This window comes from Halyomorpha halys, unplaced genomic scaffold (genome assembly GCF_000696795.3).
Source record: "Halyomorpha halys isolate HHAL.00 unplaced genomic scaffold, Hhal_1.1 Scaffold17.1, whole genome shotgun sequence".
Classification (NCBI taxonomy): Eukaryota; Metazoa; Arthropoda; class Insecta; order Hemiptera; family Pentatomidae; genus Halyomorpha; species Halyomorpha halys.
The window spans coordinates 202,358-219,086 of NW_027112056.1; the positions used below are offsets into that span (position 1 = coordinate 202,358).

At 27.1% G+C, this 16,729-nt stretch overlaps 1 protein-coding gene across 17 annotated transcripts in view; it reads right to left on the reverse strand.

The window, feature by feature from the left end:
- The window catches only part of LOC106680323 (oxidation resistance protein 1), an 867,959-nt gene that overhangs the window by 154,980 nt on the left and 696,250 nt on the right, over nucleotides 1–16,729 (reverse strand). For 12 of the 17 annotated variants that reach the window (XM_067049996.1, XM_067049998.1, XM_067049994.1 and 9 more), the window contains 4 exons: nucleotides 15,330–15,454; nucleotides 8,685–8,847; nucleotides 6,990–7,185; nucleotides 6,181–6,267 (listed from right to left, as the gene is read on the reverse strand). In XM_067049996.1, the coding sequence (XP_066906097.1) occupies nucleotides 6,181–6,267; nucleotides 6,990–7,185; nucleotides 8,685–8,847; nucleotides 15,330–15,454 (571 nt within the window). Of the gene's footprint in view, nucleotides 1–3,091; nucleotides 3,137–5,269; nucleotides 5,505–6,180; nucleotides 6,268–6,989; nucleotides 7,186–8,684; nucleotides 8,848–15,329; nucleotides 15,455–16,729 lie in introns of those variants that run through there. The other 5 variants (XM_067049997.1, XM_067050001.1, XM_067050003.1 and 2 more) reach the window with 4 other exon arrangements.

The following is a 16,729-nucleotide window of genomic DNA, read 5'->3' on the forward strand; positions in this document are numbered from 1 at the left end:
GTAAACACACAAATAGCCTTTGGAAAAGAATCCAATCATAATAATAGTTTTTTAGGACTCATTATATAATTAATTTATTTATGGATAATTGCCTTCAATGATTATCCTGGCATCCCTATCGATGACAGTATACGTAGCAATAACAAATTGGACTTTGATGGCTGCCTATGACTCCCCCAAGGAAGATTATTAAAACCAAAATCATAGCTGTGAACCACTAGATACATCTAAGCTTCCACTGAAGCTTAGGAAAAAATGGGTCCTCAGAAATTTAATTTTTTAAAATGACTTTAATGACTTTAGAAGACCCTCTTCTAATCTGTATTTTAAGATACATAGATAGATTTTTTCCCCTCCATATTTCCTTTACCTAAGGAATTTCATAAAATTCAGAATTTAATTGCATTAATATGCCGTCTAACCCGTAATAAAAGTGATTAAGTGGTATTTTTGTCATAACTTAATCAGTTACACCTCTAACCCAATGATATATTAGAAAAAGAACTAAATATCAGTATTAAACAAGAAATTTTTGTTTTCAGATTTAATTATTTGATTAAATCGGGTTCCCTTAATTGGGTAAAAATTCTGACCAAATCACCTCCTTGCACAATCGTTGGTCTAGTTACAGAACTTCCTTACAAAGTACTGAACTCCTGACCCTTCATGGATTGTAGCGGTACAGATTTAAATTTTTTAATTAAGTATCAAATGGAAAACAGCGATGAACATTAAGGAATCAGTGCAAATAACTTTTAAGCTCAGTCATCGTTTAAGTCCTACTGTTTTTTCTAAAGGAACGAAGTTTAACCCGGACAGACACAGTAAAATACCTTGGATTGACATTGTACAAACAACTTACATGGACCGCCCACCTCAAAATAACAAAACAAGAGCTAAATTTCCGAACTTAAATTATTATTTCATCTTTTAAATAAACGATCAAAATTTGCCAAAAAAAAAAAAAAATAACTTACTGAAACTGTAACAAATTCAATCAAACTTACAATCACTACTGATCAGTAGCACTCCTCCCTACATCCGTAACAAGAACTTACACAAAGACTTACGAACTCCCTACGTACAAACAACCACTAAATCACTATATAAACGGTTTCAGGACACACTTCTAATACACACTAATCCTCTAATTCGAGGACTATCAACAGGAGACTTACCAGATACAAGATGTATTATGTATGCAAGACCACCTAAATTGATTTCTAAATTTCAGTTTTAATGGAAAGGTATCATTAGATGATCTTAACCTTAATGACATTGTTTTTTTTTTTCTATACATCTCATTTGCTGGTTCTAAAATATTATTTACAGTTGTGAATAAAATAAATACAGTAAAAAAAAAAAAAATACAAATTTGAAAGTTAATTCATAAAAAAAAACTGCATTGATGAAAAAACATACAGAAGACCAACTTCATATCGATTTTATTCCAATTTAAAAAAAAAAATTCTTTCATTTTGTATACCTTAAGGAAATCAGTTAATTTTTATCACAACTGCATGATAAAAATAGTTAAAATATAATAATTTAAAAGTAATATTCAATGTGAAATATTTTAAAAAATATTCGACTGGATAGAAGACATATTCAAAAAATCATGTACGCACTTAAAGTATTAAAGATGAAAAACTTAATAGAATAGAATAAGTTCAATAAAATTTAATAAAAATATGTCAACATTCCTAAAGAAAAGTAATTAAAAATTTATATATTAAATATAAATTTGTCCGAAACGTAGCCATATTTTATTAATTTTCAGGATTTTATAGTTAAATAGAAAATAAAAACAAATATAAAATGAAAAAAAAAAAATCAATTCAAGGAAAGATAACTGGTCAAATAAAATTTTCACATTTGTATTAGAAATTAAATTTCCTTATGAGCTTAAAAAAATTCAAATTTTTTTTCTCTGATACGATATCTGTCCATTTTTATGACCATATTTAGTCCTGTCTGTGTAATATATATAGTATATAAGTAATAATTTTAGCCAATAAGAGATGTTTATGTTTATCAGGCATTGAAAGGAGCTTAAGAAAAGGATTGAAGTCCTCAAGACAAACAACCTTCACCTTGAATGATGGAATTTGTAAACAAAAAAAAAAACTTTGAATTAAGTCATCTCATCGTACTGACATTAAGATGCTTCAAGGCAATTTATACAGAGATGTCAAGAAATCATTCCCGATTAAATAGTCTGATAAATAAAGCAATTTCTACAATTCAAAATTCATAAATTTCAGAAAGGTAAATTTTTTAAAACAAATTCAGTTCTTAAAAAGTTGAAATATTATAGATTCAGGTGTTTTGAGATGACTTGAATATTTTTAAATTTTCGAGGAGGTCCATTGCTCAGTTCAAACTCGAGTTATCATAATTCATTATTCAAACAATGGCGGAAGAATGATAATTCTTGGATTTTTATAAGAAATTTAATTTTCTGTTAGCCAGAAACTAATATTCTAGAAATATTTAAGAAAATATGATTTTTTAAAGAACAAATACACTAAGTATTGATAGACATTAAGTCTGATAATATGAAATTCATAATATTATTTTAAAAACATATAGTATGTTAGTATACTTTAAGCATTACAAATAACATGGAGAACCCTTGACCCTCTATATTTATATGAAGTGTTAGTAGTTTATTAACAAACAATAATAAAACAGGCTTTCAGTTCAAAGCAAACAATTGATTACTCTTTAAATTTTGTATTATTTAAAAATAAAATTCACAAGAAATGAAACTAGCTAAAACAAAACCCTAAATGAATTCAACTAATCTTTGATGTCCCTTAAATAAAAATTAATAAATATGAAAAATAAAAATAAAATAGAGATTAGATAATTGAAACTGTCAATAACATATAGTAAATTTACTTATGCAAAAATTGTTTTCATCGATAGCACAATAAACTGGAATAAATTCAATTCTAATATTTTCACCGCCAACCTGATTATTACTGACATTATTTTGCTCTGAACCGACTAAGATTTATTTGTTAACATGCAACCAGGTTAGAAAAACAAACTAAAAAAGAAAAAAATAAATAAAAAAAAAACTCACAACATCCACAATCGTCCTGCCGAGGGTCACCACGCTTTCCATATTCTATGAAAATAATCACGACACTATATATTAAATGGAATTTTTGTGTTTCTCTTAAAGTTGTTTTTTTTTTCTTAATAACTTAAATGGTCAACGTTAATGCCACTATGGCGTTTAAAAAAAAAAACTTTCATATTAGAAATCACAACACAAATGTGTGAACAAAACACAAACACACAGATTAAAAAAACAAAACAAATAAAAATAAAATTTGTTAGAACACTTATAACAGTAAATTGGCACAAATAAGAGATTTAGAGGTTATATCAACATAAAAATCTCATTCTTCATTCTCAATATTGCCTATCAAGCAATTTCTACAATTTTAAAAGAAAATTATATCATAGAAATTTTAAACACATTTAACAGAAACAAACATGAAAACATAAATTAAAAAAAAAAATTAAAAAGCAAGCAATATGTACATAATTTTAAAAATAATTTGTTAATGAACATTGACTTTTGAAACTGAATATTATAAAACATAAGAAGAGATATTTTATAGCAGAAGCAAAACAATTAATGCCACATCTGCATTAAAAAAAAAAAAATCTTATAGCAGCACTATGATTCAGTGCTACAACTGAGATCAGCTAGAGAACTGGTCAAACAACTTGCACCAAACAAGTGAGAGGCCCTGGCTTCATCCAATTATCTCAAGCTTTCTGCTATAACACAAACAGTATAAAAATTTTTAACACTAAAGAAACATTTAGAGTCTTGATATTATTTCACTTAATAATTTTCGATTTTAATAAATATTATTAAAACATTCAATGAATACACTATCATAAAAGTAATTCAAAAATAAAAAACAAACGAATCTTCTCTTGTAGAAATTGCTTTATCTATGCAGTCCGACCATAATTTAAAAAACAAAAATTAAATAATAAAGTTGCATAAATTAAATTAAGAATATAACTATACCTATATAAAAATATTAAGACCATTTAAATAAAAATTTACTGAAAAATATATTTAATATTAATTTAATTTAATACTAAAATTGCTACGACAGTCGTATAATAAATTATATAAAAATATTACTAAACTTCTTTCCCTGTTTTAGAACTAAAATTATACCTTAATAATGTTAAATAAATATAAACTTACATAAAGATAAAATTATATGCAATTGAAAAGAAGAATATATCAAATTATACTAATGAAGAGAAGCTTCGATATTAAAAGATCAAAACAATATGTCAGAACTCTGACTGTAGTCGGTGGGGAGGGGGTGGGAGGAAAATTGTTGGGCCCGTAGTTATGACAATGAAGCTGGAATAAGTGTGATGTTGCTATGGTTACGGGGAAATCAGTCATGGTAGTCAAGGACACAGTGATCATCATAGCATATCTATTGCTATAATATTTACAATTAGTACAATAAAGAAACTATAAATATTTATATATTTTTAAAGAAATAATAGAAATAGAAAAGTGTTTTTTATTTATCTAGCAGTGTGTATACGTCAGATTTATCATAAAACAATGAGTGAGTCAATAAAATTATATTTCATTAATTTCTAAAAATAATTATAAATTAGTAATCAAAGCATAGTTTCAATTTTGAAGAATATGGATCAATAACTATATCATTCTCTCTTAACAAAATTTACAATTAATTTTTAGAAACTCCTTTTTCTAAACAAAACTTCTACCAAGATTCTTCTTCAAGCAAAAGAGCATGTTTTGTTTAGTTTATAAAATTAGATTAAACACATTTGTATTGTATTGATATTTCATGTAGTAGTATAACAAAATATTATAACCGTTTCAATAGTAAAAAGTCCTTGAATCTTCATTAATGTTAATTTATTTATACTCGTTAAATAAAACTAAATATAATCTTCTTATAAGGTTCTTTAGATTATAATTATAGTTAAGAGAAAAAAAGTGAATAATTTGATTACTAAGCGATGCCTAGTTTCTTAAGTGAAATTCTGCTGAATTTGGCCATTTTTTCTTTTTATAAATACTTGTACAAATTATATGCGATACTTTTAAAAGTTTTAAATGCAGTAAAAATCCTACTTTAAATGAAGAATTCGAAACAACCCCATAATTTTTAGATACATATTACTAAAAATATTCACTAATATAATCTAAATCATCTAAATATAAGTTTATTGCATTAAAAATTAAAATAAATAAATAAAAGTCAATTTCGTACAAAATTAATTTATAATGATTACAATAAAAAAATTAATCACTGAAATCTTAATAATATTTTCTTTATTTCTTCCCCTCCCCCCATTATTAAGGTAACTTTGTCGATTTTTTTCTTTTAAACCAAAACTGATATAAATGAAGATATTTTCATATCTTCCTGACACCTCAAATACTTTTCATATTGTATACTCACACTAACCTGTAAATATAGCTCTTATTTATATGGAATAAGAGTAATAAAAATAAATACACATTAAAATAACTACCAACTATAATAACATAATAACAACATACTATAACTGAATAAACGACTAAGGCAAACTAATTCCTTTAAATAATATACGTAATTACAAGGTTTCAGTGGAGGGTTGAGATATGAGGACTAACATCTAAAGCAACAGTGAACTAAAAACATTCAAACTACGTATTGTGTGCAAACTAGTCTAAGAGGTGCTGGCACATTTCCTAAACTATTTCCTGCCCAGTCTCTGCTATAAATATAATTTTTTATTTATTTATTTTTTTTTATTTCTGAGCAGGAAAAACTAAAGGGGACTACGGTAAGACACCTAACACTACTCTCCTTCAGAAAAAAAAAAAAATAATAAAAAAAAAAATAAAAAGCATTCCAAATTTTATTTGTAATGCATTTAACAATTTTTTTTTTAAAATGTTAATTGATTGAACACTTTAGTAACAAAGAATTTGATCAATACTTGCATCTAAAATTTTTTTTTTAATATTGGATCGAAATAAAATGTATTCAATCAGATCAAAAAACTTTTATAAAATCTTAAAAATGATCAAAAATCAAAATTAATGAAGAAGAGAGTGCGATAGAGACAGATATAGAGAGAGGCAGCATTTATGGGCACCTCATTATCAGCTTGCGAATCAGATGAGGCAAAAGTAGCCTGCGTCTTGATCATAGTATACAGCTTGGCATACGGAGCTTTCAGGACCTGAAATCCCCCCATAAAAAATTTGTTTACATCAACAATCCAATTTTTTTTTTTTATCTCATAACTAGCGGATTATTATACACATGGTCTAAAATGTGTTCAAGAATCTCTTCTCGAAATAGAAAATATATGTATTTTTCCCTCCATATAAGTCAATATAGTATATCCTAATATTTAATTTTAAAATTTCCTATTATGAAATATTAAATTGAATTTCTCACTTATAGTTCAATTGAAACAATTAACACCTAAAACTAATATAAACTAAAATCTTCAAGCAATTCATTTCATAATAATTATATAAAAATATCTATTTTTAATTTCATGGTTCAAAATAATTAACCAGTAAATAGAAATAAATACCAGAAATTTAGGATAACTTATTAAACTAGAAAATTAATGAATCAACAGAAGATATAGTTTTTACTAAATTATTAAGTTTTTCCACAGCAATTATACGAAAATATCAAAACAATTTAATATTAAAGAGGCTGAAGGCCAAAAACATTTGTATATTTTTTAAATTGTCGCCTGTATCATTTGATTTGAAATTATATAGGTAAAAATTGTTATAATCTAAAATAAGAATAATAAGTTAAAAAATATTCTTTTATATAATTTATTTCTTATATTACCCCCTCCCTTATCCAAACTAACATTTAGAGGTTTAACCTGTCCTAGAAAATAAATAAAAAATAGAGTAAATAAGTTTGTGGGCATACCTCCCATGACTCACGAGTGAGATCCCCAATATCCGGATCAGAGGAGCGACGCTCACGGCCGCTTCCATCATCATTTTCCCAAAGTTCGGTGTCCGAATCGACTAGTTCATAACCTCTTGCGGCTACGGCTTCTTCGTCTAAATCGCCGTACAAGTGTCCCACCCAGGCCATTAAAAACCTGTAGAGGTCATCGACCCTGTAAAAATAATAAAAAAACTATATTAACGTACATGAGAGAAGAAATGATATTTAAAAAAATAAATTAAAAAAAATAATCATATTGTCGCTTAATATACCTCAAAACTCAGGAAAAAAACTCTTATACTATTTAAAAGAAATAAAAATTGATGATTCATAAGAGGTATTCATGATATTTAGTTTAATATATTTAAGTGTGTTAAATGGAGAAATATTTCCTGCTTTTAGCATGTTAAAACGATGTAACATTTAACATGGCTAAGAGTCTGTTAATAGGTCTGCTAAATGGAGAATGAGGTTTTGATAGGTTAATTCCTCGTAGTTCATTTCTGGTTTGTGTTGTTTTTGTTTTAAACTCTAATAAAGTAATGAAAAAAAAAAAAGAATAAAGTGATGGGGAAAAAAAGCAGGAGAGGAAACAAGGATCAACTGAGGTGGAGAAAAGATGATAAGCCAATGCTGTTAGAGATTTTACAAAATATGTTGCCCAGAAAATCCACTAGGAGCTCTGCTAGATTTAACATATAACATGGACTTAAATTAAGTTGCTCACAATCCTATACTTTTAACGTTCAGCATGACAAAACTTTTTACATTTATCAGAAAATCTTTACTGAGTAAAATAAAATATTCTAAAAAGTCTAATATAACATAAATTATTAAAAAAAGAGGTGCATAACATTAAGAACAATAATGCACTGCAATAATAAAACAGAAAATCTAAAAATCGTAGGTACTTCACGGCCTAAACTATTTTATTTTTATAGTATTATCTTAAAATTTATAAATAATAATTTATTTAGATAAGAAATAATATATCTAAAAAATGTTAGAAACAAAATTTAATTTATCGAACCATTCTATAACAATATATTTGGTGAACGTACATTAAACTATATCATACCATATCTGTTCAATCTCTTACCAGAAGAACTAATAACTAAATCAACCACAAAAAAAAATCTAAATAAGAAATATTTAACTGGGTACTTTCTTAGTTATATGGTTCCCAATAATTGATTTTGATTCACCAAATGACCATATCTCCCTGTATTTTTTCTTAACTCCACATAATTTATTTACTATATAACAATTTGAATTAGCAATGTATGTGTGTGCTTAGTAATAGATATTATTGGGTCCTCATTATTACATTAATTCCCTAATTGTAAATTAGCAGCTTTATTATTCACTTCAAAATCTGTTCAGTTATTTTTATTAATATTATTTTTCTTTTTATTAGTTGTAAATTAAAATATTAATTATATCACTTTAGATCAATTCATATTGCACTTATCCACCTTAAAAATTGTATAGCATCCACAATGACCTAATAGTCTAAACTTTAATATTTACATTTTACTTATGTCTATCATTTTTATGTGTTTTTTGGCATAGAGCGATAGATGTTGTCATCAGGTCGGACCATATTGGATGTAATTTATTAAATGGATAAAATATTAATAAAAGTTATGGCAACAGTTGATAGTCATTTACCTTCCTCGAGGGACACTGAACCAGTATTCGGGTCTCATCTTCTTCTTGCCATAAGACATGATCGGTGTCGATTTCGGAATTTTTTTGTCTTTGGGTTTCCCCATTCGCAACCTCAAATATAGTGGAGGGTCTTCACATGACCTGGCAGGTCTCGGTATGAGCTCTGGAGAACAATGAAAAATGTTTAGGTTATGTAATGGTAAAGTATTTATTTTAATTATATTAGTAAATGTGTAAAGAAAAACCAATATAAAATAAATATGAAGAAATAAAACATAACAGAAACTTAACTATAGTAATGTTAAAATATTAAGATAATCTATGAACATTTTTGAATAAAAATAATTTTAAACAAGAAATACTATTAACAAATGTTATCTATTTATAGTAGTACCATTACTGTCCCAAAATAATTTTTATTTTTAATAACCTCATAAAATAAGAAAAACTAAATATGACAAGATTTATGAGTTTTTAAAGACAATTTAGGCAGTATAATATGAATGAATATTTGATGTTTTTTGTTACCAAAAAAAGTAATCGTATGTAAAAAATAAAAAATAATTTTTTTAGTATTAAATATACCAGTCCCACAACAGGGCTACCTCGAGTCACGCATATGCGTAAGTAACTGATTCTTTAACTTAGGGTAATCTCTTGGGAGAAAGAGTGGTCATTACTAAGCTCCAGTTATCTATTTCAAGCCACGATTCCCATCCAAAAAACTCGACTTAATTAACAATAATTCAAATAAATTTACATTTTTATTATAGAATATCATGAAAAAATTGAAATTAGACTTTAAAAAAAACCTGAGATATTATACACAATAAAAAATATAATTTTAAAATTGTTATTTAATAAGTGAATGACCCTTGAGGTACAGGCAAAGTAATTAAATAAATTTTAAAAAATACTTTCGACCAACATAAAACTCGTATTTTTTTTATTTTCTTAAAATAACAAAAAAAAAATACTTTTTTTCCCTTTGTGAAATAATCAAAATAGCACTAAATAAATACTTGTTTGATTACAATTATAACCAGATGAACAATGAATATTCAGAAAACAAATAGTGCATTAAAGGAGAAATAAATCATTAAAGGAACATCATGCAGAAATTTCGAGCAATAAGTAATAAATGAAAAAGCGAATGCTTCAGTAATGCTTAACATGTCGAATGTGAGTACCTATCAAAAACGAATAGAAATGAATTTAAATTAAAATATAGTATGATAATACAATGCTTCCCAAACTGTGGAAGGGGAAGAGTTTGACAGGGGTATGCAATACTCCGGGTTTCCTATGTTCCTGGTCCAACAAAAAATTTATTTTTTAAAATCAGAAAAAAAATCATTAAGTTTAAAACCCATAGATAGAACATCTATGAAATAACCCTAAATACAAAAAAAAAAAACTGAAGATATATGTTCTTAGCAAATCAATTAAAATTCAACAAAATTAAGCTAATATTGTATTGCTGAATACATCATTGAGAGCCTAAACAAGGTACTCACAAACATGTTAAACATGTCTGTTAAAACAAAAATAAAATCATACAAGAATGATATATACCAAAATGCATATATAATACGGTTTCAAAAGACATGCTAGGAAAAAAAAATTGTTGAAAAATTAATAGAAAGAAGAATAAATCATATGATTGTATTATAAAATCAATTAAATGGATTTAGGTTTGGTTTTATTCGCACAATGCTATAACAATTGTTATGTGAACATAATCCCAAAAAATACTAAATAATTTATTATTTCACACACCTATTTCAAATATTACTATTCAGAAAATTGAGATTTCTTAGTTAATTATTTATTTCAGATTCTAAAAACGAAGCTGCATAGAAAAACAAAAAATATTTATCAATATCTTTAATATTTAAAAATTCTGATATCAATATAGTGTATGATATATAATAATTTAAAAAGAAAAATGAAAAATGTTTAATGGAATTAAAATTCTAATTTGCCTTAACTAAAAACTATACGATAAAACATAAATATTATGGTTTTATAAGATATAAAAGTTTTTCTTTTTTAAATAGAAACCTATAATATCCATGGCATAGTATATTTTTGTTTACTATATAAATTTATGACTGTATTTAATTTATAATAATTCTTGATTAAAATAATGTTAGATAGATAAATGTTTTCCATATCAATGCTCCAGAAGAACAATGGTGTAACTGTCAAAATTTGTGAAATTGACAAATCAAAGTTTATAAATTGATATAATTGTACTTATAAAATTCCTTCATCAGTTTAAATACTTTTATGTCGACTTACAAAGACCTAGTAAATGGATTTTTGAGCTCGCCAACAGAAAAAAGTCAATTTCACAAACTTAACAGTTGTGTCATTGCTTTTCCAGACCAGCGATATAGACTTTTAAATTTCTGGTAATTCGAACAGGCTCTTTTAATCATTAGTTCGAAGTACTGAAAATTTTCTGTATTTAGTTTTTATAGTGCGACAGGCATAAAAAAAATATATTTAGAATTACAGAAAATGTGTAGAAAACAAATTAAAAGAAGAATAAATAATATATAAAATGATAATGAAAAAAAAGAGAAAAAAAACAGGGATAACAAATGATTACACACAGAAAAAAAACAACAACAATTATCACAAGGAATAATGTGACCTCATGCATCTCATCTTGATGATTGTAAAGGTTGTTCTAAACGAGACATACCCAGCTCTTCGAGTTGCGGGAATAGTGGTGCGTGTACTACAAATGTCACCATATCGCAAGGACAACAAAAAAAACGACACTACGTTAGTCTATACTAAAAAGACAAACCGATATTACAACAAATATAATAATGATTTCAAAAAGTTTTGAATTTTTTTTTTTTTTCAATTAATGATAATATAGATATATTATCTATCCCCTTACCAAGAAACTGCTTGTGGTTTTTTTTTTTTTTTTGTTCTTTTCTGTCTGAAAACTTTTTCGCATAAGAGATAAATGAATTACCGAAAAAAAAAGTGCAAATTAATATTCATTAAAAAGGTTTACAAATCACAAATGGATAATAAATAAAATAATGATAGGCTTAGTCACAGACCAACATATTATTATACAATGCTTACTAGATATAAATAATCTAGTAGAAATACTTTGTATATTATAGCACATATTAATTGAAAAGGTTGATAAGATAATAGAAAAAAAAAATCAGGTTCAGTTCAACAATTAAAGCAGAATATGAAAGAGCAAATGATGTTTATCAAATATTGGGTTTATTTTAAGATTTTTTCTTGAAGAAGTTTGTCGGGGGGTGCGGTCAGCAAAGAACAACATAAATAAACAAAACCATATTTATTTATTTTATGCCGACGTTTCGAACAGTCAGTTCGAATATTTCCCTCCTCTAAGACACAACCCCTGATGAAGACCTGAAACTCAGGTCGAAACGTCGGCATAAAATAAATAAATATGGTTTTGTTTATTTATGTTGTTCTTTGCTGACTGCACCCCCCGACAAACTTCTTCAAGCATTAATCTACGGTCAACTATCTACATCTCATTAAGATTTTTTATCTGATCAGCCACTTTAGAGCATTAAGTCTCCAAAACTGGAGCCTTCTGCCATTAATTACAAGAGATAATAATAAGCTGTGATGGTTTAATAATATTCAATATTATTTTCTGGAAGATTTTATTATTTATAAAAATTTAATTTTGGGCCACCCATAGCTCAGTGGTTAAGACACAGTCTTACCAATTTGATGTCTATTGGCGGTGCCGGTTCGAATCCGGCCTGGGACGTTGACTTTTTTCATTGAGTGGCGGTCCCACAAAATGAAGAACTTTGACCCCCAACCGGAAAGATTGCCTTGTAATATTATTTGTTTTATGGTCTCTTCTTGAAAGATTGTGACATGTTGAGCATCAAGCGATATGATCTCTATAAGTGTTTGTTTTAAGAATTTAGATAAGTAAGGCTTTCAAGGGCTGAAGTGAAGGGATCCAAGCCATTTTCAATATTAACAACTTTTTAAACGTTGCTCAATTTGCTAATATTCTAACTTCTCTTCCCGTTTTAAACAAATGTTTCAAAGGTGACATAAGACCTCACTAAATCAGGGTTTAGTGGGATGGGTTGGCCAAGAAGGATTGCCTTGTAATATTATTTATTTTATGATCTCTTCTTGAGAGATTGTAACATGTTTTATATCGACCAATATGATTGCTATAAGTGTCTGTTTTAAAAGGTTAGATAAGTAAGGCTTCCACAGAGGACTATAGTGGCGGGATTCACGCAGTTTTCTATTTTTAGCCACTTTTTAAATGTTGCTCGATTTAACTAATATTCTAACTTAAATCTCCTCTTGATATTAGATCTCACTAAGTCAGGGTTGGGCATAAAGGATTATAATATTGCCTTTTAATATAATTGGTGTAATGATTGCCCCTTGAGAGATTGTGACATCTTGTACATTGATTAATATACTCTCTCTAATTATCTGTTTTAAAGGTAAGATAAGTTATATTTTCAAATTTTAATGAACTATTTGGTTATCCACATTGGAAAATCTTATGGATCATGACTAGATTTCAATAATGGGAGGATATTTACAGGATCATAATGCAATAACAGACTGTAAAGGAGACATCAGATTCCTTAAAGCAATTATATGAGAGAGACTCCAAAGAAGACCGCAAAAAGGACTTCGATTTACTTCAAAACATACATTGATAACAAGAATAGCTAAATGCTTTATAATGATCTAGTGAGAATAAACTTGAAATATTAAAATTTTCCTTCTTTGTTAGAGATCGAATCAAGAACATTAGCTATAATTTCCAATAGTTAATAAGTAGAGAGGCAAGCATGATTCGGAATAAGGTTTTCTTCTAAAAACAGGACACTAAATATTATTGGAATGAAACATGAATGGATAATGCCACAATGAAACATGAATGGATAATGCCACAATGAAATAAGTCAAAGCTTTTAGGATACACAATAAATTAAAAAAGTTTCTTAAAATCTTTTAAAATTCTAGAAATTTTTTGTAATGATTATGTTAGTGAAGGGATACATAAAATTCTCAATAATATAATTCTGATGAAAGGAATATGGTCCGGGTGCGGTAAAAAAAAACTCAAATAGTAGAAATATACTATTTTATTGAGCCAACGTTTCGCCCCACGTTGCAGGGCTTCTTCAGGGCTAAAAAAGATACAAACACATAGTTACAAAAGGAAAACAAAAACATAAGTGTAAAATAACAGGGGTATAAAATGTAAAAAAGTAAGATACAATAAGAAAAATTAAAGGTAGTAAATAGTAAATGTAAAGGGTAATAGTAACAAATAGATAACAAAAGAAATATTAAAGAACATACAAATAAAGAGATGTAAAAAGAAAAAAGAATACAAATCAAATGATGAGACAGAATGCATACCTATATTGACGGCAGTCAAAACTAAAATGACCGTTGGTAATGGGAGGAGTGGGGACAGCAGTAGTGCCACAATAACAAAAATAATTTGTAAGGTAAACATGATAGAACAGTATTTAAATTCGGTGAACAATAAATGGAAATATACATTAAATATATACATTAAAACAGATAGAGAAACAAAGGAAAAGTAAAATATAAAATAATGGGATACAATGTGTGTAAGTAATTAAGAAACAAAATATACCAAATGAGCGGGATTACAGAAAAGTGTAAAATATAATAGAAAATTAATAATAAAGTAATAAATATAAGTATACTTAAGGAGATAACAGATGTATATAAATTAAAAGATAGATACATGAATATAATAAAATCATGTTGTGTTTTTTTATATCATTATGTTTTTGTTTTCCTTTTGTAACTATGTGTTTGTATCTTTTTTAGCCCTGAAGAAGCCCTGCAACGTGGGGCGAAACGTTGGCTCAATAAAATAGTATATTTCTACTATTTGAGTTTTTTACCGCACCCGGACCATATTCCTTTCATCTTTACACACGGTCAATCAATAATCTTCCAATATAATTCTGATTTTAGTTTTTTGATATTGGACTGTTAATTTTACTCATGATGCAATGGAGACTCCATTTCGGAAATAAAAATACCTTCAGCACAACACTAACTATATGGAGGACATACAGAATTATTAAGCAGATAAAAAGCCTAAACCTGATGATTTTCTCCTTATAAAAAACAAGTGAATTATGCAAAACTATTTCTTGTTCAGTAAGCAATGTATATAATGTTAATAAATGTCATAAACTGTGTCTAGATGAATAGAAAAGTTATGATTAAAAAGCCAAAATAATGCACTATGAGTAATCACTATTGACATCTAATTTTTATTTATTAATTTTTTTTTTTCCATTTAGTAGAAAGATAAAAGACAAGTTGGTATGAATTGACAACAAACTAGACTGAATTACAAGCTTCTAAACTAGCTACTCTAATCTAAACATTAACACACTACTACAGCCAGTGCTAATGATGTCTTTGTGAAGTACTGTGTACTTAGTTTTATATCTTCAAAAAGTAATCTGCATTTTGAGAATTGCATTTATAATCATTAAATTATGATAAAAAAAGTAATACGACAGGGTATTATTAGTATTAAAAAAATATTAAAACGAAACAAGAGAAATGAATACTCACTATCGAATGAAACGAAGAGTTCTGGCATATCTTCAACGGAAACCATACTCCTGTAATCCAGTTTTGGTCCAGCTTTGTTGTGGACTGTGTGTTGTTGACGAATGAACGTTCCGACTGATGAGCGTCTAAGAAAATATTGCAACATCTTAGTTAAAAATAATACATTACATTGAAAATTAAATTTTGTAATTATTATACAAAATCATAATTATCATTATAATTTGTAGAGATTAACAAAAACGTATAGGTTTTAATTTTGAAAAAATATATATATTTGAATTATTTTTGATTTATCTATTTTTTTTTTATATATATAGGCACTATTACCATGATCCCAGATTACTTCATCTTAGTCTTATAATTTCATAATTAGTTTTTCTTTATCGAAAACAAGGGTTTTATAATTTAAAATAATAACACCAAAAAATAATATACTTGAAATTATCAGTATATGTATATATATAAATGCTTAGTTGCATATTTTTTGTTCCTTCTTGCCACAGTCCTGACCATCTCTTTCAAATAAAACTTATTATATTAATTCCTTCACTTCAACTGGCTACTCAATTATATAACCCATAATAGAATAAACGCCATGTTCTACTATCCAAAATTATTAATTTTCTATAATATAAACAAAGTTGTCCAAGACAAGATGGCCTGAATGATGCGTGCAAAGGTACTCAAAAATAGATTGTAGTTGGATAGTCCGAGTGGCGGTCAATAAAGGTATCAAAATAGTAAAAGATCCCTGACGAAGCCCTGCAAAGTGGTGCGAAACATTGGTTTACAATAAATAGTTCTCTTTTACTAGTTTCATACCTTTATTGACCCTCACCCGGACTATACTCCTACAATCTACTTCATACGGTCAACTATCTTCTTTTATTTTAATAATCAAAATAGTAAAACACAATTGATTAGAAAACCACATTAAATCCATGAGCTATCATTTTATTGTTTCTTGTTGAACCAATTTTACAATTTTTAGTACCTTTTTGATCACCACATGAATCATCTAACTATTTCTTAAATTATGAATAGTCAATTAAAAAACATCCAATACGATATAAGTAAATAATGAATATGAACTATATATCTATAACAAATCAATTATGAATTCTATATACTTTTCTAGGAAAGAGGATAAAAAAAAGTTTTTAATGACATTCAAATATGGAAATAATAAAATAAAAAATCAATTATAATTAATTGTAGACTGAAACAGAAATAAATATTACATATTAATCAATGAACAGATTTTCACATTTTAAATTACTTTGAGGTGTAGATAGTTGACCGTAGATTAATGCTTGAAGAAGTTTGTCGGGGGGTGTGGTCAGCAAAGAACAACATAAATAAACAAAACCATATTTATTTATTTTATGCCGACGTTTCGA